The 26,149-nt window shown below is 39.3% G+C and overlaps 1 protein-coding gene across 6 annotated transcripts in view; it reads left to right on the forward strand.

The window, feature by feature from the left end:
- Nucleotides 1–25,904, forward strand: part of RBM33 (RNA binding motif protein 33) — a 95,793-nt gene extending 69,889 nt beyond the window's left edge. For 3 of the 6 annotated variants that reach the window (XM_048950321.1, XM_048950324.1, XM_048950323.1), the window contains exons 16-19: nt 9,472–9,678; nt 11,044–11,232; nt 18,859–18,947; nt 19,135–25,904. In XM_048950321.1, coding sequence (XP_048806278.1) covers nt 9,472–9,678; nt 11,044–11,232; nt 18,859–18,947; nt 19,135–19,183 — 534 coding nt within the window. In that variant the 3' untranslated portion in view covers nt 19,184–25,904. Of the gene's footprint in view, nt 1–326; nt 1,771–9,471; nt 9,679–11,043; nt 11,233–18,858; nt 18,948–19,134 lie in introns of those variants that run through there. The other 3 variants (XM_048950322.1, XM_048950325.1, XM_048950326.1) reach the window with 3 other exon arrangements.
- The last annotated feature ends 245 nt before the right edge of the window (nt 25,905–26,149 follow it).

The following is a 26,149-nucleotide window of genomic DNA, read 5'->3' on the forward strand; positions in this document are numbered from 1 at the left end:
ATCTTTTTGAAGTGTTTTTGAGCAGTCATGTCCTTTGGATAAGTCACATTTTTCTAACCCTTCTGCTTTCTATAGTGATTTCCTTTGGGCTCTGCAAACAGTTTGTCAGTACATAGTTCTAGTACGTAGTAGAACTGCATTCTTTAAGTCAGTATACTGTAAATGCCTTTATTCCTGGAAAGAACAGGTTTGTACCTTGATTTTATAAGTTGAGTGCTGAACGTATTTTTCATTTAGTTGGAGGTTCTGTGGGAAATCATAATAAAATCTTAAAATGTCTGTATCTTTCATTCATCTTATATTGTTGTTGGGTGTATTTTCTCTAGCCAGAAAATGATCTGCCATGCACAAAGTGATATATGTCTGTACCAAAGGCCTGAAAATGCTGATTTCTTACGCTGCACCAAGAATGCGCCAATCTTTGTGGAAAACTGCACAATGAGCTTTTTATATATGTAAGCTACGTAGAAATCTCAGTGTTCCCCATTGGATTAAATGCAATATCTTATTAGTGATCTTAATTTCTGAAAACCTGAGATTCTTCATCTGGAAAGCTTGAAGAAAGTATTGGCAAGATTTCTGTGAGAAGTCTGTCACAAAATTAACCTTGGATTGTAAAAAGAAAAAAGAAAATCAGAATGGAAGATAAACTTCATTCTTACGTGAAGTAACTGAGAAGGGAAAGCGATGAATGTGGAGTTCTAAATATGGAAAGAGACACTGATTTAAATGATTCTTGTTTGATAATGTAAACGTATCAATCAACTTCGCTTGAATGTTTGTATTTGTTTTTGCTTGCATGTGTATGTTCGAGTTTAATTAAAAACATTTTGACTTGAAATCTCTATAGCGCCTTGCATCTAAATTTGTTAGGACTGACAAACATCAGGATTTCTTAATGCTTATATGACAAGTTCTTGAGGTATCTCTGCCCAGCTGTGCAGTGCTGCCAGCTCTGAGAAACAGCACACAGGAACTGGCCCCACACACAGCAGCGTTAATTTAATAAGCTACAGAATGACGTGGTGGTTTGTTCACATCCCGTCATTTGAAGGAGGTCCGGGTAACGCCCATAGTACAAGCAGACTGGAGAAGCTGCAGAAGCTGTGATAGCTTCACATTCAGCTACTATGTTTGTTCAGAGTATGTCAGAATGGTTGCGACCACTGAAGCACTGCTAATTTAAATCCTGCTGAAAAAGGACTCTGCCAGCCACAAGCTACAAGATAGCACTCTAGAAATATTTCACAAATGGATGTGGATTTCTTATTTCCACCTCCAAGTATCAAGGGAAAACAAACAAACAAACAAAAGTAAATCAGGGAGCCCCATGGTATTTCAGTTATGAAAAAGACAGTATTTTTGTGAAATATTTCTCAGCAATCAACTGTCCTCCCAGATATCTAGTGAGGATTGTCCCGGTAGGATACATCATAACTTCAGAGTAGTTCTTTATAGAACTGAGGTGGGCTGTCCTGTGTTGTTGAGGATGAGGTGCAGGGGAAACGAGGGTATTTGTGGACACCCTTAGCAATCTTAGGGTTAGACTAGGTGCAGGCAGTACTTTTTATAGGTTTTTAATATAATCCTTGAAAGGGAGAAGATAATTCTAATTACACTGAATTTAGTACTGCTGTGGATAACTTGGGACCAAAATGCAATAAAATATTTCCTACTGTAAACTGGAGAACAAGTTTCTCCTTTTCCTCAGGAGACTTTCAAATTGTATGTTGGAAGAAGAGGCACAGCCTCCTGAATACCCTGGAAGCAAGGCATTTGATATTGCTTGTCACTTTTTTAAAGTCTCAAAGGAGAGCTTTTCTGCCATTGTAAGTGATACAATGTGGAGTTTGCATTGGTATGATGTTGGTGTTATGGAGTATCTAGTTTCCCCAACTACCTGATGGGAAAGGACTAAAAGCAGCTAACACTGTTGAAGTGCATAATAAAGAGAGCAGGCTGTTTTTTGGATGAAAGTCACAGAATGATAGAATGGTCTGGGTTGAAAAGGACCACAATGATCATCTGGTTTTAACCCCCTGCATTGTGCAGGGTCACCAACTACCAGACCAGGCTGCTCAGAGCCACATCCAGCCTGGCCTTAAATGACTCTGGGGATGGGGCATCCACAACCTCCTTGGGCAACCTGTTCCAGTAATATTGCTAGTGGGTTGGAGTACTGGAAATCTGCTTTACAGGGAAATAAATAAATAAATCTGTGGATTTGTCGTCCTTGTCTTGATTAGTTGCTCTTTTTTGACATCAACACATTTTTTCTTTGTGTAATCTGGTCTAGGAAGCCTGCTTTGGCAAGGGGGTTGGACTAGATGATCTCTAGTGGTCCCTTCTAGCCCCTGCAATTCTGTGGTTCTGTGAGGTGGGAGAATCCCAGTAGTGGCTGGAGATGGAGATAATGCAGTTTGTCCCTACCGAGACTGTGCAAGAAGCATAGGGCAGTGTGTGGGAAGGATTCAAGTTGTCTTTAGTTTTAAGCTTCAAGGAACGCAAGCTGGAGCAACTAAAAATGAGGGAAGCTCCCATTGCAGTGTGACACCTCGTGTCCAGCTGGGAAGGGCTCTTTCAGGAGCTCTGGGTGGCTTTTGGGTCACTGAGATTTTAAAACAGGAGTGTTTTCTGTTGGTGATGTCTCTGCGTGTCCAGTGTTCCTATCAAGTATCCTGGATGTGGTACCATCAGCTGAATTGGGAGATGTGAAATTTTGGGTTTTGTTATCTACATTATAGTGCTGTATTTCGTAGTCAGAAACATAAAGATGAAGGTGATGCTTAAACAATTTCCCACTGCACAACCTGGATTTTGCTGTAGTTTTGACACATATTTCTCATAACAAACTGGTGGGTCTTTGTGCTAGCAGGACGTGTAGTCATGATGGAGCACCCCATCAGCTATGTTTAGGTGCTGGTGAAACCAGTGTAGCACAGCTGGGGTTCTCTCATGCCTTTTGAGCAGTTCTCCATGCCTTACTTCTCTCGGTGTGTGATGTGATTCTTAAAGGTAAGAAGCCTGCTAGTACATGGGATTAAGTGGAATTGGCTGCTTTTTCTTGAAGCGTTTTCTTCTGCTGTTCTGACTTATCCATACACCATTAGGCTTGGAAGGTTGTCATCAAACACAGTTCATTGAAGCAGCTCAACTGCCTTTTTATTTTGTATCATAGGAAGGGAACCACTTTTGGTTTTTATTTAAGCAAAGTTTTTGGCTGGGAAAAATAAGTATATTTCTGGTAAGCACCACAAGTGTCATATTTCTGCTGTGTGTTGGTAAGCTCTACCAGGTCTGAGGTGTGATATGGCTGATTACTTCCTGCACTCCAAGCCAAGCCCAGACCTTTAGTGTATCTTAGACTAAGCATTCATTGAGTAGTGTATTGCAGCCTGACCAGAAAGCAGGAGCTTTTCAGTTTGCTTTTTTCATCTTTTTTTTTTTTAAAGTGCTGTATCCTTGAATTACAAAAAAAAAAAAAAAAAAAAAAAAAGACTTTGAGAGGTCTTTGAAAGCCTTTAAATAAAATAAAAGGTCACCAGATGTTTCTTACTGGTGTTTGACAGATTGAAAACAAATCTTCAGCTGTTTGGAAACAGCACTTGTTCGTGTCACTGTTTGTGGGATGTTTGGCAAGTGGTTGGGCTTCCTATTCCCTGGTCCCTGCCTGTTTCATACCTGCTTGGAGCTCCAGTGGAAAAGCAGATAATTATTAGGGTTTTACCTTCAACTTATGTTTCTGATTACTGCGATGAAAAAATATTCACGTATATTGGAAGACTGTCTTCCTTGCTGTATACATCATTTAGCTTTACTGTTTTATGTGAGGATCACAGCTGTGATGTCTGACTATCCAATTGTGGTATCAGAGAAAAAGAAAAAGTTTAGAAAAGAAAGGAAAATGTGTACAGCTGGTGAAAGAACAGTAAATTGCTGCTGTCCTTGGAGTGAAGATGAGTTCAGTAACATGGTAGATATTTTTTCCTCTTCACTTCTGTGATACTGCAGAAGTACTCATTTCTGGAAATATTGACTCAAACTGGTAGGAGATGAGGAGTTTCTCCTTTCTTAAAGGAAATCGATCACAAGATGTTTTTTGGATTGAGATTTTCCTGCAAGATTCAAGCCTTCATCATGTTGGAGAGAGTTAATGCATCGTAAACATAAGAAAAAAATTTGGTTCTCTGGTTATTTTTACACAAATCAGCAGTTTATTTCCTCTAAGTGCTTTATCCAGCATGCACATCCCTTTACTATTGGGTGATTTTGAATTAGCTTTATAAAGATTACATGGATAGACACAGCATTGTTGTCGTTAATAGAAACCTGTGCAGTGAGGTCTGTGAGCTGCAAGATCTCTAACAGTGCCAGTGACAGTGAAGTATGGCCTTATCGAAAGGAGAATTCATAAGAGGCTGCCCTGGGACACTGCACCACTATCCTTCTGTGTATCCTGACAATGTTATCTGTCCTCTCAGTACGGAGTATCAAATGTCTGTCACGAGTACAGAAATTAATTTAATGTCACCTGAAGACATGCAATTAATCTTTTAGAGGTTTTCATAATACCTTTACAGAAAGAGTTGCCAGTTTGGCGGATTTGGATTTTGGGGTTTAGCACAAGATAAGGAAAATTAATTTTTCATCAGGGTTAATACAAGCTAGCAGGGCCACAAAGGCAGAGAAAAATGGTTTGGGAATTTGTCAAGTGTTGTCACTCTAGAATAATGCTGCTTAACGTCTGATAGGTGTAATCAAGAGTTGAGATTTCTATAGAGGGGGATTAATCAATTTGCGCACTACAGAATGCGGGTTGGTGATACCATTCCTTCATGGGGTTTAAGAATGAAAATAAGATTTGATCTGTCAAATCGCAGGAAGCTCTGACAGTATCAATAGGCATTTTTATCAGTACATTTTAAAGCATTTGTTATAAATAAATTTGTCCTGCTAATGTTGGTGGCAAATAAACTTCATAACAAAACTATCGTCATCGTGCTTATGATAGAGTGCAAAGCTTCAGCTCACTAAATTCAGGCAGTATCATACAATTCTGGTCTTAGAATTTGTGATCTCATTTTTGACAGAAAGCTCTTTCTGTTTCTGAATGCACAACGCTGACAAGCGAGAGGATGTCAATATTGGCAAACAGCCTTGATTAGTATCAGGGCATGGCTTCTAAAACTTATGGCCTTAGTGAATCACATCATTTCTCTTTTTTGTTAGTCTCCAGTTCCAGATCAAGGAGGTGCAGATTCCTTCACAGTCAAGTTTGAAAAATACTTATTATGTAGATCAGATTTTTTTGTCTTGATCTTTTGAGTTTTGCTTAATTATACACAGTAGGGAATAAGAAAAACATTTTTCCTTCATCGGCTTGCAGACAGAAAATGAAATTCACTTATCTGTAGAGGACTTAAGAGGAAGCTTGCGTTATAAAATTGAAGATAGTCATCAGTCTCAGGTCCTACCATAGGACTGGGGTGAACTGGGAAGTGTTCTACCTGGCTTCAGCACTTTCAGGTTGTAGGAAGCAGGCTATGATGATGGCTAGATGCATCTCTGAAAGATCTGGAGTTGTCCAGTATATCCCAAAAAAGCTCTTGGGGGGAAAAAAAAAAAAAAAGATAAAGATGTACTTCGACAAGACCTAAAGCATCTCATTCTATTCCTACATGTTTAAATGTGGGGGGAAAGGTGATGTAAGCTAATGAAAAAATAGCATTAAGAAATTAAGTCCTGAAGAAAAAGTTGATGTCAGATGTGTTGGAACTGAGATATTTTATGCAGAGATGTTAGCAATTCGGCTTCTATGATTCCCATGTCATTTTGGGTAGCTTCTGCAGTACCATCTTGCTTCACTTACCTGTAGCTTTACTGTATGTTTTATCTGCTTATTTCTGCCTCCCTAGTGAAGTCTGGAGTCAGCACAGGAGCAGTCCTGTTTGCAGTTACGCCAATCTACCAGTGTTAATATTCTCATACAAACGTGTGGCTCTAAGTAATGTTCAGAGGATTTGTGGCTTTAAGACCAGGTGATAAAGCTCTTTATGGGTGTTTTGCTTCAGACTTACTTCTTCATTTGCATTCCTGAAGAAGCCAGCAGTTATCTCCCTTATAAGTTTAAAGGATGATAATGGTGGCAATTAAAATGGTGGCAAATTAAAAGTGCCATCTTTTTAATTTAATACTGTGTAGATTTTACTCATTTTGGTTTTGACTCTGCGTGACATCTTTCTCAGCAGTTCTTTTTTTAGCTGGTTAAGGTTTGTTACCTGAGACTTTGTTGTTTCACTTGTTGAACACACACTGACCTAGGAGCCATGTTTTTGGTTTTTGTTTGCCTTGTTTTGTTTTTAATTTAAGACAGACGCCATATTTTGTCTTCATTTACAGCCAGGAGAGCTGTGCATGAAACAGTGCATTGCTGTCAGGGAGCTCAAGCCAGCTCAAGGAGCAGTGTTTTTAGAGCAAGGTTATAAAGCCAGGTTTTGATTCAGCTGTCCATTTTTTCCTTTCTTGTTTGCAGGAGCCAGCAGGCTTTGCTCCTTCCCCGTTTCTTACCCTGTGGATTTCCTTTATTGTTTTTTACAGGTTTTCATGCTTCTGAGATGTATTAACTTACAAAAAGTCCAGAGATGCTTCCACCTTTCAGATTGGCATCTGACAGAATTTTGCAGGCACGTTGTGTTAACATTTGAAACCCACAGACTGGGTTTCAGCCCAGGGTTGGGTCTTGACCTATGAGAAACCCCAGCAGGAAACATATCCCACCATATTCCTCATGAATACGAACCCATATTGTGTGTTTATGCGTTTGTTTTGTGTGATTGTGTGTTTCCTGCTGTATTTTGAACAGTTTTATTTGGTGATAATTGAGCTTTCCAGTTAAATATTGGGTGGTTGTTGGCCGTCCGAGCATTTATGGGAAATGATGGCTTGCTTTTGAAGTCTCCATAATGAGCATGTGTGATGTGTTTTGTACCTGAGGGCTTCACTTGTACGCTGTTCATATGTGCAGGAATCATTTTTGGGTTTGGAGAGACACAGTCGCAAGTATTTATGGTTGTTTTGCACAGCAGGCATTTAGCATAGATTAGCTTTGAACTTCCAATTCTTAGGATTAAATTCCTGCTAGAATTTTTGGTTCTTTTTAGTTTTGTAATCTTACAGCTGCTGTAAGGTTGGATAAAGGAAATTATCTGACCAGAGCATAAGGCTTATGCTGCTATTTAAATCCTCTTCATTTTAGTGTTATTTCAATACTGGTTTTTTGTACAGGTTTTTGTTTGTGTGCTTATGTTTTCAGGAGAGAAAAGCTGTTGCTTGTTTTTGTTTCTTTTTTGAGCTGTAGTCGAAGACAGACTTTGAAGGAAAAGCTTTATTATTTCCTTCTAGTGACTGATCTCGAAGGTTTATGTACAGAATTTTATGTGAAGCCACGTTTAACGTGGAGCCATTCATTTCAGCAGAGGGAAAGTGAATGTGATGAGAAGTAGAGAAAAGATGCCACTTTCTATTGTTTTCTCACTGTGGATACTGTGGAAGAAAGCCCTTAAGTAGGAAGAGCTTCAGGACTCCCTGTGCCAGATGGTGTTTTTGAAGTGTAGATGGTATGAGGCAGTGATGAAACCAATTTGGTGGGGTTTGACTTGTGTGGGATTTAAGTTCTTGAGAAGTTGTTGCCTGCATATGCTTGATAATACAGAGTATGTATGTGGTTTGGGGATTTGAGTTGCATGCCAGTGAGCTTGAGAACGTGAGGATATCCCAGATAACACCTTACTGGGCTACTTCTCTTCAATGGCTGTAGGGAGATGTAGTAACAAGCAGTAGGTGTTCCTACCCTCAGTAGGTGTTCCTGTGGTGTAATGCTGGTAGAGGTGTCGTGATTTATATTTCCACTCAAGATAAGATTTAGATTTCCACATGGACCATAAACGTGCTCCCTCTGCAGCCTTGTATTTTGTCTCCTTATCTGCAGAAAACGGTGTTGGATCATTTGACGCCCTCTGGTTAGCGACACAGGGTACAGCTGCAGAAAGACTTTTGACTCATCAGTATTTAAGGGAAGGGAAAGAAATTATGTAAACAAAGATGCTTCAATAATTGTTTTTTATTCTTCAGACGTGCCTTCCATTAGAGAGCTTTTGAAGGTTAACCTGGGGTTTTTCATGGGCTTAGGCATAGGCCGTGCTTATTTGGCTTGACTCTTGGTGTTACAGTGGTGTGTGATTGCAGGTTAATGAATTTCCACTGCCTGGCTCCCTTGGTGGCTTGGGTGCATCCCAGGGCTGTAAGTGCTGTGGGCCTTCCAGCTGTTATAGCAGCTTGGATCAATGGCGAGTGTGCTCCCAGTTAAATCTTACAATGCAGTGAGCTGCTTTAAAAAGAAATAAATACAGGATTTGCTAATACTAGCAGATTGGAGTTCTGAAGTGGAGTCCAGCTTAAATATAAGTTCTGCTGTCGAAGCCATGCAGAAAGCATGCAGTAATTCAAAGGACTTTACAGAAGCAGAAGTACCTTATCTGTTGTCAGGCTCAAACAAGGTACTGCTTCTGCTGTCTGTTGTTCCATGGGATGTTTTTCAGTGTCTGCCCTGATTTGCTGGCTTGACACAAGCTCAAGAATTTCTGGACAATACTCTCAGACATACGGTCTGATTTTGGGTGGTACTGTGTGAAGAAGTCCATGATTCTACAAATTGCCTTTCTGTTTGTAGAGAAAGCTGAACTGCTCAGGCAGAGGCAATGCAAGCAAATCACTTATCTTCCAGTGCATTCACCTTTTATTTGTGCTGTATGTCACTGCAATTAGAGGTGTAGTGGGGAGAGTTAGGGGTCATTGGATCAGAGGGGGAGTGAGGCGTTGTTAGTGCTTGTGAGTGTAAATATTTGTACTAAGAGTGTTTTAAACCAAACAAAAAAGTCCTGGGGGGAAGAGCTGTTCTAAATGCTCCAAACATGGGCAGTGTTGGGGGACAGAGATAACTTACGAGGTTGCTGTTATAGGAACAGACAGCATAAACATACACTACAAAATAAATATAATACTGGTTTCTAAAGAGAGGTTGGACTCGTAAAGATGAGCAGAGTGTTTGAGCGGCTTTTCCAGCTCTCACGGTTTCCTGTAATGTGTGCGTCTCTGTGAAAGAAACAAAACAAAAATAATATTAATAACCCAAACGTAGTTCACATGTATCCCCGGGAGGAAGAATGATTTGGAAAGAGAAATGAAAAATACCTTACCTATCTGGGTTTGAACATAGTGGTCAGTAATGAAGTCCAAACGAAGTAAAGCATAATTTCCAGGCTGAGCCCTTACACCCTTCTGCAACTGCCCCTGGTTAATAGGCAAATCGATGAGAGCTCGCTGCGCTAAGTGCGCTGATGTCACAGGAGGTTTCTCAGGGCGAGCGTTTGCACTGCGTAGACATTGAGCCGCGTGTTGTGTTGTTGATTTCAGCAGGGGGGAGAGGACGCTGGCTTTTTTCATCCAGAGGGCCAGCCCCAGCGGCCTCAACAACCTCTGGAGCCGAAACAGCAGCCAGTGCGGAAGGTCACATTGACAAAGGGAATGCAACAGCAGCAGCACCAACAGCAGCAGGCACTGATCCGTTCAGCAGCTCCTCAAGGGGTCAAAAACATCCAGGGAATCCATCAACCTAAAAAGGTGATTTTTAGATGCATATTGCTGCTAGAAGTTGTACTGTTGAGCTGTGTTGCTATACTCATAACTAGCATTCTGTTTGTCAATTACTAGCACAGGGCTGCATGACCCAGGAGATGCATAATTGCATATAAAGCATTTAATCTACAGAGGTCCGTTTGTATCCAGCACAGACTGGTGATGCCTGCAAGTTGTTTTGTCTGATGGCTTTCTGGCCAGCACAGTAGTCCCCATGGGAAAGGCGTGTGTCTCATGATAGCTACTATAGGAACGGTATCCAACGTGCTTTCTGACTTAAAAAACAAGAGTTATTCTGAAGTGCTTAAGCTTTTATTCACTAGGGTACACAACAATGGTGTCAGGATGCTCTTTGGTTGATTCTCAAAGGTGGTGTTGCTCAAAATAGTTGGTGAGCTCATAACGAGGTTTTCACACTCATCACTCACTGGGAGGAGGCAGGCAGATCATTCATGCTGCACTGGTGTGTACTTTCTGTTCATTTTCAAGCTGAGATGCTCCCTGAAAATAACAGTGATTTGGGCTTCTATTTGTTGGTTTTGAACTGTAAACCATAACCTTCCTGCTTTGTGTAAGGATAAGATTTCCTTGCTGATGCAGAGAGGAAGAGTTGTTGACCTTTGATAGGCTTTCCAAGCATGAATCCTGCTCCAAAAGAGAAAGTGTTGAGTGTTAACTCAATGTTACGTGTTAATTGTTGAATGTTTGTTACTGTTTCTTTGTTAATTTTTTCTCCCTCTAACCATTCAACCTTGAATTTACAAGAATAGTCGCACGTTTCCTGCTCTGGCAAATACTGTAGTTCCAGATCCTATGGGATTTGGGGGAAAAAGGAGCTTTAAAAAAAAAGTTGTTCGCTATACACAGGCACTCCATCCTGATAACAGACTAATGGTTGGTATAATAGAGACTGGAAGCACTTGGGGCAGTTTGCTGGTCTCGTATGTACATGAAATTTATCTTTGGACTGAGATGAGAAAAGGAAGAAGAGGTATTGCTGTTTTTGTTGACTAGACTCAAAATGTGGGAGCAATCCTTACATCTTACTGATGTACAGCATATGTATTTTGGTGTGGGACTCTTACTGTCTGGCTAATTATGCTAAAGCTGAGGCTTTTAGCCTTAGTATCTCTAACTCTCTGTCCCTCTAAATTAGGTTTGTATAAGGCATGGATGGATGTGTTAATATGTGACCTTTCAAATAAGCTAACAGCAACAAGCTGTTTTAAGTCGACGTGTACATGAATCAAGTTTTTAAGTAAATTGCTAACTTTCACATCATCTGTCAAACGTAGTTAACAGAAACACTGGGTAAGTAAATCAAAATACCGTTACTTTTGTTGTTGGCAGGTCATTATGCATGGGAGAGGCAGAGGAGTAGCAGGCCAGATGGGCCGAGGACGCTTGATGCCAAATAAACAGAACCTGCGAGTGGTGGAGTGCAAACCTCAGCCCTGTATTGTGTCAGTTGAAGGGCTTTCTTCATCAACTACTGATGTCCAACTGAAAAACCTGCTGATGTCAGTGGGACCCATTCAGGTAGGTCAACCTTGGTTTATAATTTTTGTGCCAAAAGTCTTTCATTCTGGAAAGCTCAATTAATTCCCTGACACTAAATACAATGTGTGTTTATTGGTAATTCGTGTTTGAAGGCACCCCCCCTCCACACACACACACGCACACAACACCTGATAGCAAAGACAAGCACATGATTATATTGCAGCAGAGGAGCTACAGTAGAATTTTGCTAACCGTCACACTCCTGCTGCAAAAGATTCTCCTTCATTTTGGAGTTGTTGTACTGCCTCCATTGTTTCTATATATAACATGAGCACGTCCATTCTGTGGGGTTTTGTTAAAGCCAAATTATGTAAGAACAAATATTCTGTTGCTGTTGTTATTGTTGGCTTGCACCTACACTCTATGATTCGTGTTGTTGCAGTCCTAGGGTAACAGTATTTAATGAAGGCTACTCATTTCGGGTGTTACACCATGTAGCACTATCTGCTTTTTCAAATGAAAACACATTCTGGTTTGAAGGATTTTCTGTATTTATTTTTTGGAAGATCTCCCTTGAAGGGGGAGGGGTTTGTAAGCAAGGTTATGACATATGTATGGAGGTGTATCTGCTGCAAAGGCTCCTGAAGTATCACGTCAGTAAAACTGACTTTAAGCAAGACCATGAGGCTTTCAAAGCACTGAAGGGCTTATGAGGCCATTTCTGCCTTTTTGGTGCATTCAAAAATATCACTCAGTGGATAATGAAACATGCAGACGATTACAATGTTTTTTTTAACTCCAATTTTTCCATTTTGGGTGCTTGTTTTGACAGGATCAACATTTTCAGACAAATGCAATGCATTAATTGAAACAATTCAGTTGCTCAGTTGTTTATGAATAAGATTATCTCTCTGCTGTAGAACACAGTGCTTTCCTAGAGATGTATGCTCTGTCTCACTTTCTCCCAATTTAGTAAATGGAATAAAGTTGAATTATTTATGTCGTCAATTCAGAGAGGTTTAATTTGTTTGTGAAGGCGAAAGTACTCTCACAAAATACTTTGTCCCTTCATGTTCTGTAGTACTCGAGGAAATTATTCATACAGTTCCAAAACACGTTTAGTCAGTGTTTACTTACTAAATCTTGCATGAGAACATTAGAAGGAGATTAATAGAAATCCTGCTAGGAAGCATTCAGAATTGAGAGAAGCAGTTGAGATGTACTGAGGAATGTTTTCAGTACTTGCTATATTTTTTTAGCAGACTGCAAATGGTGGTTTCTAAATGCAGTGTCACAGACCAGTATGGGAGGGTATGTTTATGGGAAATAAATTAAGTAATTTCCCAGTGGGATCTGATATATGTGTTTCTGTAACAGAACTTGTGTTCTTGCAGTCGTGTCAGCTGTACCTTTGGTAAGTTCTAAATCAGCAGCTTTCACCTCACTGTGTATATAGGAGTAGTACTTGAAAGAGGTGGCTGAATTAGCTAATGATTCTGGAGGCTGATAATTCTGCATTTCAAGTCAGACTTCTAGAAGTCCAGAAATTTTTCAACTTTTTTGAGACTTATTTTACAAGTGTGGATAGTGAGGTATACAGGGGAGAAGTGGTCCCTTTCTGCATCCTTATTCTTCTTCAGTCACTAAAGTAATCATCCTGTGCAGTTGTTCCATGATTGTCTTAAATTTTCTTTCATCAGATGCTTCCAAGCATGAAGTATCAGTGCAAATTCCCAGTATTGCTTTATGAAGATCATAAATTTTGATGTCTTAAGAGCAATTAATAGTGGAGTGGGGAGCTGCTGTTGTGTATCAGAGGTGATTAGAATGCTGTGATTGTAGTTGTATTTTGAATGCTTTTACAACTATGTGTTTTACTTTGATAATGTATGTAGTTATTGCTTTTCTGGTCACAGAAAGGGAAAACATTTTCCTTGTTGATGTGCTTCTCTTTGCTTTCTTAGAGTGATAGTGCTACCTAGCGCTCAGTTAGAGGAAAGACAGGTATCTGCACCAATGCTGTATGCAAAGCTGATTTTATCTTTAAGGGTAAAAGGCTTAGTAATGGAAATGACAAGCACATGTAGATGAGTGCGCCCAGAACATGAGTGCTCTTCCAGCATCAGCAGGGTTCTTTTCCATGTGACACAGCTCATGGGGTGCACAGCACTGCTCTGGTGACCTGTTTGTTCTTCATGCCTGTAAAAAAAAAAAAAGACAAAAAAACATTTTCAGCTGTTGCTGCTGAGTCTCTCTCCATTGACTGTGGAAGAAGGCATGGTCAGTCCTGCCGTGTCCTTGGGATGGGGGAGAAAAGAGCAACTCCACAATGAGCCTGTCCAGTTCAGCTGTAGAGCAGTGTGTGAGCTAGAGAAGCTCGTCTTCATCTTGACCATAGATCATCCCTGTTGCTCATCTCGTTATTGTGGGATTATTGTGCTGCTGTTATCATACAGCTTGTTTGAATATTATTTTTCTGAATACTGGAAAAGAATAGGTTTAAGAATAAAACATGTGCAAAGGAGGAATTTGAGACCAGTGTGTAGGTCTAAAGAAATACCTGTAGATGAAATGGTCATTTTATAATGTTCATTCTTGAGTAACTGCTAACAGTTCAGTTGTAGATCATGTCAGTGCTTCTGATGCTTTAGAGTTGTTAAATTTAACGTGTTTTTAAAAAAAGCTGTAGGCAAGCTCTCCATCAAAAGCATTCAGTGTTCATGAAATTCTGGCTGTTTGCAACTATTTCATTTTCCATCCTACTCAAGATCTGTATCTTCCAGCGACAGTGTCTAAAGAAACAGAAACAGGAGATAATCAAGATCAATATGAGCTGTGTGCTTCCAAAATCTTTTTCATAGAATACTCTTCCTGGCCCTACTCATTTTTACTTTTTTAATACTGAGACTGTGTCAGGATGTGATTTCTCTTTTACTACACCAGAGCCAAATGAGAAAATACATAGAATGCCTCTGATCTCACCTGGATCTCGGGCTGGTCTCCAGTAAGAGCCACATAGTAGATCTGGATGCCCTAATCTGTAAACTAACAAGTCATTTGAAATCCCCTAGTAGTTATTGCATTGTCAATCCTTTACACCTGAGTGGATCAGGGCAGGGGTTTTCATTCTCTGATGTCTGACTGAGTCAACTTAAAGAGAAAATGTGAATTAAGTTGTTTTTTTCAGAGCTGTGATGGTTGGAAGGATTGTGATACCTCGTTTTAGGAACTGCTCGTAGAAAGAGGTTGTTGTGGAGTGCAATGTGACAAATCTGAAATCTCCTGTTGAGGAAATTTCAGTGTCCCTGCATTATACGGGCAGAGAAGCAACTCTGGGTAGAAGCAATGCATCTCCAAAGGCAGTGGTGTGTGGCTGGCCCTTCCCCAGCTTTCCCTGAGTGACCTTTGGCACACTGCAAAATCAGCAGTTAATGAAATAATACTGAATTCAGACCAAGGGAAGCATGATGTACACTGGGAAACACAGACTCATGCTTTAACATTGTAAGGGAGAACATAAGGGAGAGGTTTATTTTAGTGCTAGATATTTGAAAATATGTCAGTAGGAGCATATGAAGACCTGTTTAATGGTCCTAGATCCTTAGCCCACTGCAGCCTACTTGATACATTTTTGGGAATTTCATGCTCTTGGACAGCTGGCACTTCTTCCAAATGAATGATATTTTTGCAGGGACTTGCAGTAGGACCAGTTGGCATCATTGGTTCAAATGATATATAGAACCTTGTCTGAGCAATGTAGAACTTTGCAAATGTTGCCTGTATTAAATATTGTCAAGTAGAAATATTTTCTTTGGGATGAAAAAATTTTGTGGTTCCCACTAGCTGTCAGCTGCTGGAGAATTATTTTTTATTATGATTTTTTTTCTGCCCTTACATTGACAGTGGTTTCTCCAGCCTGCTGCCATTGCAGCTCTTTCACTTCAAGGCTGCTCCTATGGAAATTTGTAGGAGGAACATCCACAGTTTAATGCTTTAGGCAGATCGTTGAGCAGCCATTGAGGCTGACAGCCCAAATTAGATTTAACCACTTCCTTTAAAATCGTGTCGTTTCTGTTCATGAAATTAGCTATTAAATAGAAAAACTCTTCCCTGAACTTGGAGTAATTTCAACTGAAGGTCATTTTAGCTTCAAAAGCAAACAAGATCTATAGTTAAAAATGTACAAATCTTAGATTAGTTGATTTAGTTATCTATAGAATCATACATAATTCTCTTCAAGTTGCTGTAAAATCTTCTCCAGAATTAGATGAGCATTATGAAAAGAAATCATGAACATTTAAATCTCTCGTGATATGCAATATTCTGCTGGAAATATAAATCAGGCACTTTGTGGGAAGCAACAATCAGACTGAAAACAGATGAGCATCTGTTTTCATATTTGCTCTGCAATGGCTAAGATTATACTTAATGTATTTACAAATAATAAATACTTATACAAGTTAATGAAATATCTTACACAGTAGTACCAGGAATTTTGGAAACTTCTAGAGCTTTCTTTACAAGTAATCTGGCTACAATACAGTGGGTGGTCTGTGTGGTGAACAGCTTTCCAGGAGGTTATTTCAAGATGACCTTGTAATGAATGTGTGAGCAGTCAGGCTATCCTGAAGATATGAATGCTGGAAATACTGACTTGATCACTGCAAGGGATGGCTGCCAAATTATTTCAGAAGGGTGACAAAAAACTGGCTTTTAAACTAATAAGGTAGTTTAAGATATTCAGAATTAATTAATTTTGTATGTATTTTCCTAGCATCTAGGAAGAACTTATGGAGTAAGTCTATAAAGGGAATGCCTTGAAAAAAACCACCTTTGAGGTATAAAATTCTGCAGGTAACAGACTAAATCAGTTTCATCAGAATATTGCTGTTAGCATCATTTAAGTGCAAGATCTAAGCTAGGTATCATCCAGAATTCAAGGAGACAGAAATCATCCACTAAGATGAATATGCAGCTATTTTATTTCAGGTTGCCACTGAAGTGGAACACTTGTTTGTATTCCCGGCCGATAGCCCATCTGTTCAGGCTCAGGATAGCAGCAGGTCAGGACCTACACACTCCAGCAAAATTGTACTGACTTGTTCAGTGCCTGACAATCAGCACTGTTGTTCCTTTAACCATGTAAGCGTAAAGTTCAGGCTTTAAGCTGCAACGTAAAGAAGTCTGTATTGTCTCAAAATGACAGCAGACCTTCTCAAGAGACTTCTGTGAGCAGGTATGAATGCAAGGTAAGATAGGTAATAATTTGTTTGAGAACACGATGTTGATCGTGTCCCGTGTTGAGATATTAAACGTTGTCAGCAAAGGTATTGTGCTGGTATTGCAAGCTATGGTGTTCATAGAGTCCAAGTAAATTAGCTTAATAATTGTCCAATTTCTTCCTTGCTAAAACAAGATGAAAACTTTTTTTAATACCTTAACAAGACAAACACAAAGTTATTCTGCACCATTTTCTCTACTATAATTTGAGTCTCTTGAAGGCTGAGTATATTTATGAAAGCTGTTTGCTATTTAGATCTGGTAATTTAGATGTAGCTGTTTATGAACGTAGATTTTTTTGGACAGCTCTTCCAATTGGAGGAGGCCCATCTGTGCCACTTAGGTGGTTTGCATCTGGATGCATTATCCAGGTGAATGTGGGAAAATCATGATTGTTGGAGTTTACACTGGGGCTTTGAAATATAAAATACTGTCAGGGGAACTGAATAAAGGGGGAATTGGTAATGAAATGGTTGCTGCTTCCATTGAAAAATCATCTGAAAACATTTTTTAAAACTTAGCATTCCAGCCTGTTAAGTGATATGAAGAGAATGTATATTAACTACAGCTCTGTAGATTATAAGGGACATCTGTAAAGAGGAAAATACAAACTTGAATGCTTCCTTCATCCACTCCAGCAAACAACTCGTAGGAGAACTGAGTTTTCCAAGTTCCTTTTTAGATGCTTTGTTGAGCTTGACAGTATTCACGTTGGTAAAAATGTACTTAGCTTTGTAATGAGCTTCCTGATTAAAAATCAGATCTGTTTAGTATTTTTTAAAGATAAATTCTATTCCTGCTAGCTTCAACCAACAAACTGCAGTGACTTAGCTGCACCTTTTCTCTTGTAGCAGGCTTTCCAAAAGGTATGCAGTGCAAATTAACCACCTGAATCTTACAGATTTGATGAATCATATATCTGAGAAAAAAATATGATGACATTTTGTTTTTGCTATCAATAAGTCTAGCAAATAAAGGACATTGCCTTTTTACTTGATTGTTTAGTCTATGATGCCTGATTTCTTTCAGGTTTTCTTTCTCACTCTTTTCTCAATCATTTCAAATTTGAAGCAGATAATTTCCTTGACTTTTCCTGTGCTTTCACTTCAAAATTGTAGGAAAGATGGAAGTATTCAACTTCTGTGATTTTGTGGGGGAGTTTCCTTTTAATTACAAGGTGATGCAAGAACTGCCAAAGTTAATGACTTCAAAATCTACGGATAGATTAAGTTGCAGAAAGAGCCTAAAGCTGCATTGCCTGAACTGAAAATAGAGAACTATGACCATTGGATGCCACAGCTTTTGCTAAATAAGCATGCTATCAACTCGAGTCTTACATGTTCAAAAAGATTGTAAGTAGGCAATCTTAGTAGCACATTTCATCATGGCATTTGACATCTGGCCTTAAAAAGCTGCATTAGATTGAATGAATAGGAAACACATTGGTTGGATTAAAAATCATTTCACAAAGACTTCTCAAAGTGTGGCACTCCTGATGAATGTATCAGAGTGGGGTTGATTATGGTTTCCCAAGGAACATCCCTTTATGTAAAGGTATTAAGGTATTTGTTACTTTTGTATGGCTATCTTCCATAGAAACTCAGGAGATTCTATGTTTGTATTATTACAAAGACCACAGGACTCTCAGGAGACACCTTTGCATTTCCTGCTGTGGTAGGAAGCGTGAACGTTGAGTTCTGCTCCTAGGCTGAGGCTTGCTGTAGTTTTGGAGGCCTCAATACCACATCTGTTTTTTGTTGGAAAATGCTGCTTTCACAGTATGGGAGGCATGCATTTTAGGAACTTTTTCAGGTAGCTGTGTGTGACATGGTTCCTCACTACTGGGAGGAGTTGAAATTGGTGCCCTAAGCCATCTCATCACAAGGTTATTAGTGTCTGTCAAAAGCTCTACCTATTTGTATTGAAATAGTGTGAGGATATACAATCCAGAGATGAAAAACTACGACTTTTTCCTACCATTTTTTTCCTGTTTCTGCCCTGTTTCGATCCAGTAAAGCAGATCAAGTGAATGAATCCAGGTGCTTAGGTGTGAAGTTAAGCTCTGCTCAGTTTAATGCTTCTCATTCAGTTGAGGAGAGTTTGGCTGCGGGGTTTGGTTCATCGGTGTGGATCGGATCGAAGAGTTGTGGTCCTTGCTAAACAAGTGATTGAATTTTCCATTTGGCACAGTGGCTTAATTCATGAGCTCAGACAGCTTCACCTGGGTCCTGACTGAATCTCAGAAGTCTGTTTCCATTTCATGGACAGCAATAAGAGGTTCTAAGAAAAGAAGGGTGACGATTTCAGTGGGTTCCATGCAAGATGTTTTTTTAAGTGAAATTCTTAGTGCTCATTAACAACAGATTTTGATTTTTTTTCTTACAGAGTTTACAGATGCTTCCTCAACAACGGAAAGCCATAGCAAAATTTAAGGAGCCAGCACATGCTTTAGCATTTCAACAGAAATTCCACAGGTAAGTAATTAAGCACAGCTGGCTTTGGTTTGCTCACTCCCTTCAAAAGGTGAAATTTGTTGCATCTGATCAAAGTTTCTCTTAATCCATTCAAGCATCTGCTTGTTACTGACCGTTGTAGAACCTTCTTGTCTGATCTCTATACCTAGAATAAGCTTGATTACCAGATCTAAATTTCTTTTAACAGGCACATGATAGATCTGTCCCACATAAACGTGGCACTGATAGTTGAGTGATGTCTGCTGAGAGAATTACTTACACTACCAGAAACATACAGTGGAGCGACACGGGACACAGTGACAAAACTATCAGGTTCTGAAACCTTTCAGCTTAGTCTTTTAAATGCCATGTTGAACTACAGAGAGCAGCAAGGTGTCCTCGAGAAGAGCTGAACTTGAGAGGATCTACAGAGGTGGAATTTCTGTTCGGTTTCTTCAGATTCTGTTGTAACCACATGGAGCTACAGTCTTGTTTTGTTTTTTTCCTCAAAAAGCTACAGTGCAGGTAGACACTGTTCTTCAAGATACTACTTTGTGACCACAGTGACTTTGAGATAGAACGTTTACACCGAAAGATGTACAAACTTTCTTCATAGCAAAGAATATTTGATAATGGTTGCTCTTATCTTCAGCGTGAGGTATTTGAATGAGAGCTCACTTTTCTAAACAAAACACATTAATTATGTTGTATATCCAAGAGCATAGAAGGTATTCTTGCATAGGTTTAAACGTGGTCTACTTCATTGAATAGAAGTATGCTGAGAAACTTTGGAGGTGACACTGGAAAACTGTAGTTTCTATCTTTGTAAATATGTTAAGTCTGTCTCTGCATTTTCTATTCCAATACAGACTTCCCATTTTCTCCTTCCAACTCCACTTATTCCATAAAACACTGTGTAGGAAATAACATTGCTGTATTTTCCCTTGGTTTTTAAAAACAAGGATCTTTGCCATTCAGTAGCATCCTGGGGTAGTTAACTCCAAGTTGTAACTAAATTGTTTTTAATGATGTTGCCAGCTACAAGGAAAAAAGAAATATTTAGTGGCTCACCTAAAAAAAACCAAAAAGTTATACAGGAAGAGTGGTGTATTCCTAATAGTTCTTTTCGGCTAGTGTTTCATAATTGCCTTATGCTTTATTTGGATTAGCTTTTTTTTTTCCTTTTGAGATTTACTTTGTGACTAATGCTGAACCATAAGAAACCCGTTAACTGAAAGGATTTGGTTTGATGTGTTGTTCCCAATGCATACGAGACTGTAAGGACATTGTGAATCTGCTGGTGAACGTGGCAGTTCGCAACAGTACGTGCAAACATTAAGGAGCTTATATTTTATTCAAAGCAAAACCCATGTTTCCTTTTGGTTAGAACCATTTAGATGGTATTGCCAAAGGAACCGTTTTTTTCAGTTACTTCTGAATAAACTTCTTAAAATGTCATCTTTATATTGGATTGCAGTTTTTAATGAACATTTCCATAGTTTTTAGACTGTGAGCTTTTGCTTCACCCTTTATTTTAGGAATACTCTTGAGCATTCCACCTACTATTGAATGGGGGGACTTAAGCCTACAAAGTTTTGTTGTTTTGGTTTTTTATTTTTTTTTGTCATCTGAACGACCACAGAAGAGCACCATTGGTATGTAATTAAACAACTGTGAGTGGGGTCCAAAACAGGAGAAGGATGAACTAAGCAAGTTTATAGTAGCATAGATACATATTTCTTAAGATCAAATGGTAACCAAAGTCACTAAGACCTAATTGGCTTTCTTACAGTTTTGGTGCAAACTTTGAATTGAGTGGAAGTTGCTAAAATTAATGATTGAGTAATATATACCACCTAGTCCTCTAGGTAGGAACTGCTTTTTGTTCACTGAAGTAACAGAGTAATGTGGTGCTTTTAATTGCACTGGTGAAAAAATGTGAAGAATACTGTTAGCCCAGTTACAACGCAGTGACGAGGCACAAGAACATCAGAACAATATTCATACAGAAGCTAATTTTGTACCTGTTTGTGCAGTTCCCCTCTTATGCATAACACTTAACGTTCAGCACAGTTACTCTGCATACAGTGCTGTTAGTGCTTCAGTTAGACCTAAGCCCAGGACAGAGTCACAGGTAGGAAGCACCCGGTGGAAGCCAACTGAAGACCAATGCCAGGTGATTGCAGTGACCAGCCCTGCTAAGTGCTCTTTAGTTCCTCACTCCCATGAGCGCTGGGACCTTTGTGCTACTTGCTCAGGTTATGTAATTTTTATTTTTGTTTTTAAATAAATGTTTATATTTAAAACGAGTCATTAAACAGTTATTCACCCCACTGTTAAGACAGCAACTTCTCTGTACTGAGGAGAACGGAAAGACATCTAGGAATGGAGCATTAATAGCGTGTGTCTGGAAATCTGTGTCAGGTGCAAATGCCAGACAGGCCAGCAGCTGAGTTCAGCAGTAGCAACATCTGCAGTTGATCAGCTGTTCTGTCATAAGCAAATGTTGTTGGGGTTAGAGGGTTTCTTGGAGCTGAAGGGTATGGGTTTGATTCAAAAGTCAAAGAAGTTCGTAGAACTTTGTAGAAGTTTGCTCCTGCTTTGGGTTTTGAATCGATCCCAGAGAGGCTGAGGTTCAGCCAACCCAAACAAGTGTTATGAATTTTTATTCAGTTGAGTTTTGGGTTTTTTTTTAAATGTTTTTAAACAATTACAAAAATGGGTGGCTTTGGAACAAAGACTTGAATTGCCTCAGATCTATTTAAATGTAGGAGGCGATGCTAACAACGCTTGTTTAATGACGAGGTGGGTTGTCTTTAAAGGTGGTTGCAGTTATTGCTTGTGCATAGACAGTGCGGGCAGATTGCTGGTGATTTTAACTGCTCACTGCAGTGGCTGAGTATCAGAACTATATGTAAACATCATGTATGTATGTCTATATGTATTTTATTATACACATACATACGCTCACCCTTATTGTCACCACTTCTTTCCAGTATCTTAAACTCAGTAGCAAAAGTAGCGATTAGGCGAGTCTCTTGTTAAAATGTTTGTGTTTTGTTAGTTCTCAAATCCTTCCTTAACACTGATCTGTTGGCAAGTGAGCAGTTTGAACGATGCATCTCTTCTAGTTCTTTCTGTTGTGTCTCCTCCCAAAAAACCACCGAGGAAGTAGAGGTAAAGCTAGATGAACGTGTTATTTCCATGTTCTCTTTCAGCACATAGTTAAATCTGAACATCTTAAGTTAACTTTCTTGGAAGATCTGTTGCAACCATTATCTTGTTCTTTCTTGATCATGCATTCAAAATACAATGCAAAATGCAAACAAAGCGTTTAATGTAGTATGTAAATATTGAACTTTTGGAATTAAAATGTTACTCGAAGTGCTTACAGTCAACCACATCTTAGCTATGTTAGATTTTTGTGTTGTCTTATCTAAGTTTAATGGATATGGTTCCATAAATGTTGATGTGTTTTCGTGTATATCTTCAAATTTTTATAAAGATGCTAGTAAGTCAATACGTATACCCTGATCTGTGTATTATTTGTCCACCATTCTTATTAGAGTAGTTCTATATTGATTTTAATAGGCGACTCCAGTAGGTCTTATATGGAGCCAACTTTTTTTTTATTGCTTTGTTTTCGTCTGTCACACTGTAGCACTGGCGAATAATTCACTTCATGACTAATCATATTCTGCTTAGAATTGGCCTAAAAGATTGGCCAAATGTTGTGGTATTTTAGTAGAATGTTATACATTAAAAAAAAAAAAAGGGTTTAAAAAACAGCTCTATCTGTTAAGGGGAAATAGAATAAATAGAATACACTGTCAGACTGAGGCCTGGGCTTCTAGGTTTGTTTGGTTCTGCTGTACCAGTACAGACAGGTCTGCCTTGTAATTCTGTTCTCAAAGTTTGGGCTGTTCTTGTTTTACACATAATTCAAGTTGGTCGTGTAACCCTTGTTTTCATCACAATGTTAGCAGCTGATTGTGGCACATACTGTATGGTGAAACCAACTGGAGTGTTTGAAGAGCTGGGTGTAATTGCTGCTAGGTGGGAGGAGGACAGATCCATAGCATCTTCACAGCTAACAGAAACTGCCACGCTGATGGTTTTTCTCCAAGTAGTGATGGAGAGTAAATGTAGACAGGGTGATGGTTCTCAGCCCCCCAGAAAGCCTATGAGTTGATGTAAGAAGAGTAAATACTGGCACCCTGTGTGCAGAGTATCTTCAGATACAGAATTTAGTCCCCAGTTTAATTCAGAGAATTCACTTCATATTCTCCCCCCCCCCCCAAAAAAAAAAAAAAGGCCATCTAACCACTACAATGTCAATTAGAGGAAGCATTTTAGTTCTTCAGTGTTTGGTCTTCCTCTGTAAGGGCTTAGATGAGGCTTGTTTGTTTTTTTTTTTAACAAAACTAGGTGAGAACATGTGCACCTTGAGGTCCTTCATAGTTTTTTTTCCTTACATAATGTACCTCTTTGGCATGAGAAAAGTCTTTTCACTTGGTGCAGAGAATTTTTAAACGTAGGATATCACCTGGTTAGCTTTACATAGGGCAGTTACTGTATGCACTTCTGTAGTTGCATGAAGTAACTGTGTGTGTGTATGTGCGTGTGGTGTGATGCCCTTATACTTGGGCTGAGAGGGCGGAGGGAGGCTGGGGGTTTCATGTATTGGTTTTGCCTGTTTGACTTACTGGAGGGATTTCCTACATTTGTAGTATTGTGCTGTTCTGTCCTTCCCCTGCTATTGTGGTTGTTCCCTGGCTTGTGATGCCCAAAGGTAGAAAGCTGGCTTTGCGTGCTCACTGTCCAAGAGACGTTTTTGTTCATGCAGACAAACCTTTTTGAAATCATTTTTTGTGCTTTTTGATTTTTAGCAGCGTGTTGGATGAGAAAAAAATGTGAAGGAAACAAATACTGAATGGATTGCAGGAAGTTAGCAGTATTATAAAGGATAACGGGTCATTTAGGGTAAACGGGGCTTTTGTTTCAGTGCTACCTCAAATACTGCTTCATTCATAACCATAGTACTGGAAGTATTTGATCTTTAATTAGTATGAAATCCTAAGGATTTTTATGTAAGGGTTTTTTTTGTAACCCGCTTTTTTTTTTAACATGAAGATGATTTATTATCTACATGAGCAAAGGGCCTTGTGTACAAAATCTGATTCATATTGGATCCTTACGTATACCATCTTCCGGTATCATACGGTTGGGAAGGATCATTTTGTTCTTTGTAATGCTGCTTTTTTAGGGTTGGTTTTTATTTTTGTTGTTTAGTTTCTGGTTTTTAACTACAACACCGTGTCCTTTTTCTATTTCTCTGCTTGCTTTGGTGGAATGTATGGTCCCTGTTGCACTAAACAAAACCTCAAAGGGAAACCTAATCTCAGTGGGTCTTCTAGGTGCCTGTGTGGCTTTCTCACTTCTTGGTCAGACACATTTTCCTGACTAACTGGAAATGGGCCTTGTATGCACACAGGTTTTCAACAGGTTTACATCCCTTTTCTCATGTAACAGCGCTCAGGTTAAGCCATTTTTTTTAACCCTCTGAATAATTTCAATCCGTGTTACAGATTAAGACTATTTGTGTACAGGAACCTGTGCACAGTTAAAAGGAGCTGTATTGCAAATGCTGTGCGTAGTTACTTGGAAGATCACAATTTGAACAGAGCGTTGCTGTATTAATGTTACATTCATTCCGTGGCTCAGAATTTTCTCTGCATACATCTGATGGTTTTTAACATGCCCTGTGTTTTTTCCTAGCGTCTGCCAGGCTGACTTTGGAACCTTAAGAGTTTTATTTCCATGCATATAATAATAAAAAGGAGGTTTTTTTTGCAGGATTTCTTTTCCAGGCACTGACACTTTTCAACTGCTTCATTTCCTAATGAATGCACATTTTCACTTACAGATACACCAAAGATGAGATGCTAATGCTAATTTATTCACAGCTGATCTTCTCTGTCACCTAATATAATTTTTATTGGTACAAGGTGCCCTTAGAATAAGTCAAATTTCTTTTCTCTTCAGGTGCTCTTTTCCTCTGCCCTGCGCCGTACCTCATTTCCGTCTCATTTGCCCCCATTTTTCCATTCCCATGAGGCTATTTGTATCCTTGTTATGTTCTTGCTCTTTTGACTCCACATTCATCCCTCTCCCTCCAGACCTTCTTCTCACCAGTGGCTCTTTTGATACCTGAAGCCTAAATCTCCACGCAGAAGCATAGCAGCCTGTATTTTTCTTTGCAGACTTGCTTACAGTACCTAAAGTTGAGGCCTCATTTGCAGGTGTCAGACCTTAGGAGATGCTGCCCATCCCAAAGCTCTGGACAAATAACAATTTTGCTTTGCAGTTTTACTGATGTTGGAGAATTACAGAGTTTTTATACATGCTCTAGCATTTATGCAAGCCAGGAGAAACAGGATTAACAACTCTTTCATCCTTTTTGCTTTTTCAGGAGTTCTGTTCTTGAATTCAGTGATAGTAATAGCACTTTTTTATTGTCACTTAGTAATACAAGCTCTGCCGACACAATTCTACCTCCTATTACTATTACTGAATGTGATCCTTCCTAACCTGTAAAGTCTGAAATGCTGTGTACATTTAGGTGTATTGAGAATCAGAGCGTGTCGCTCTAATCTGGATGGCAGTTTGTTGATTAGCAGTTCAGAATATAAATCCATCAGCCGACTGTATCATTCTGACTCCACCTGGGGTTCATCTGCCTCATGTTTTCTACAGCATCATCTGCACACTTTATTTCTTGAATGTAAAACTGAGCTATACCAAACCCTCCACTCGCATAAGAGATCTCTGTCATACTTATTTAAGTGAATGTAAAAGTGGCAACGCAAAAATGATCTCGTGCAAGTTCTTATTGCCTGTAATTCCATGTTTAACGTGTCAACGTGCAAATATATTTACTGTACCTAACACTATGTGAATAAAACTTTATCTTCTTCATGTTTGCTTTGTTGTCTTTTGATGTCCTGGGTTGAAAAGGACCACGATGCTCATCCACTTTCAACCCCCCTGCTGTGTGCAGGTCGCCAACCAGCAGCCCAGGCTGCCCAGAGCCACATCCAGCCTGGCCTTGAATGCCTGCATGGATGGGGCATCCACAGCCTCCTTGGGCAACCTGTTCCAGTGCCTCACCACCTCTGTGTGAAAAACCTCCTCCTAGTTCAGCTACCTGAACTTCCACATTG

This window comes from Lagopus muta, chromosome 7 (assembly GCF_023343835.1).
Source record: "Lagopus muta isolate bLagMut1 chromosome 7, bLagMut1 primary, whole genome shotgun sequence".
NCBI lineage: Eukaryota > Metazoa > Chordata > Aves > Galliformes > Phasianidae > Lagopus > Lagopus muta.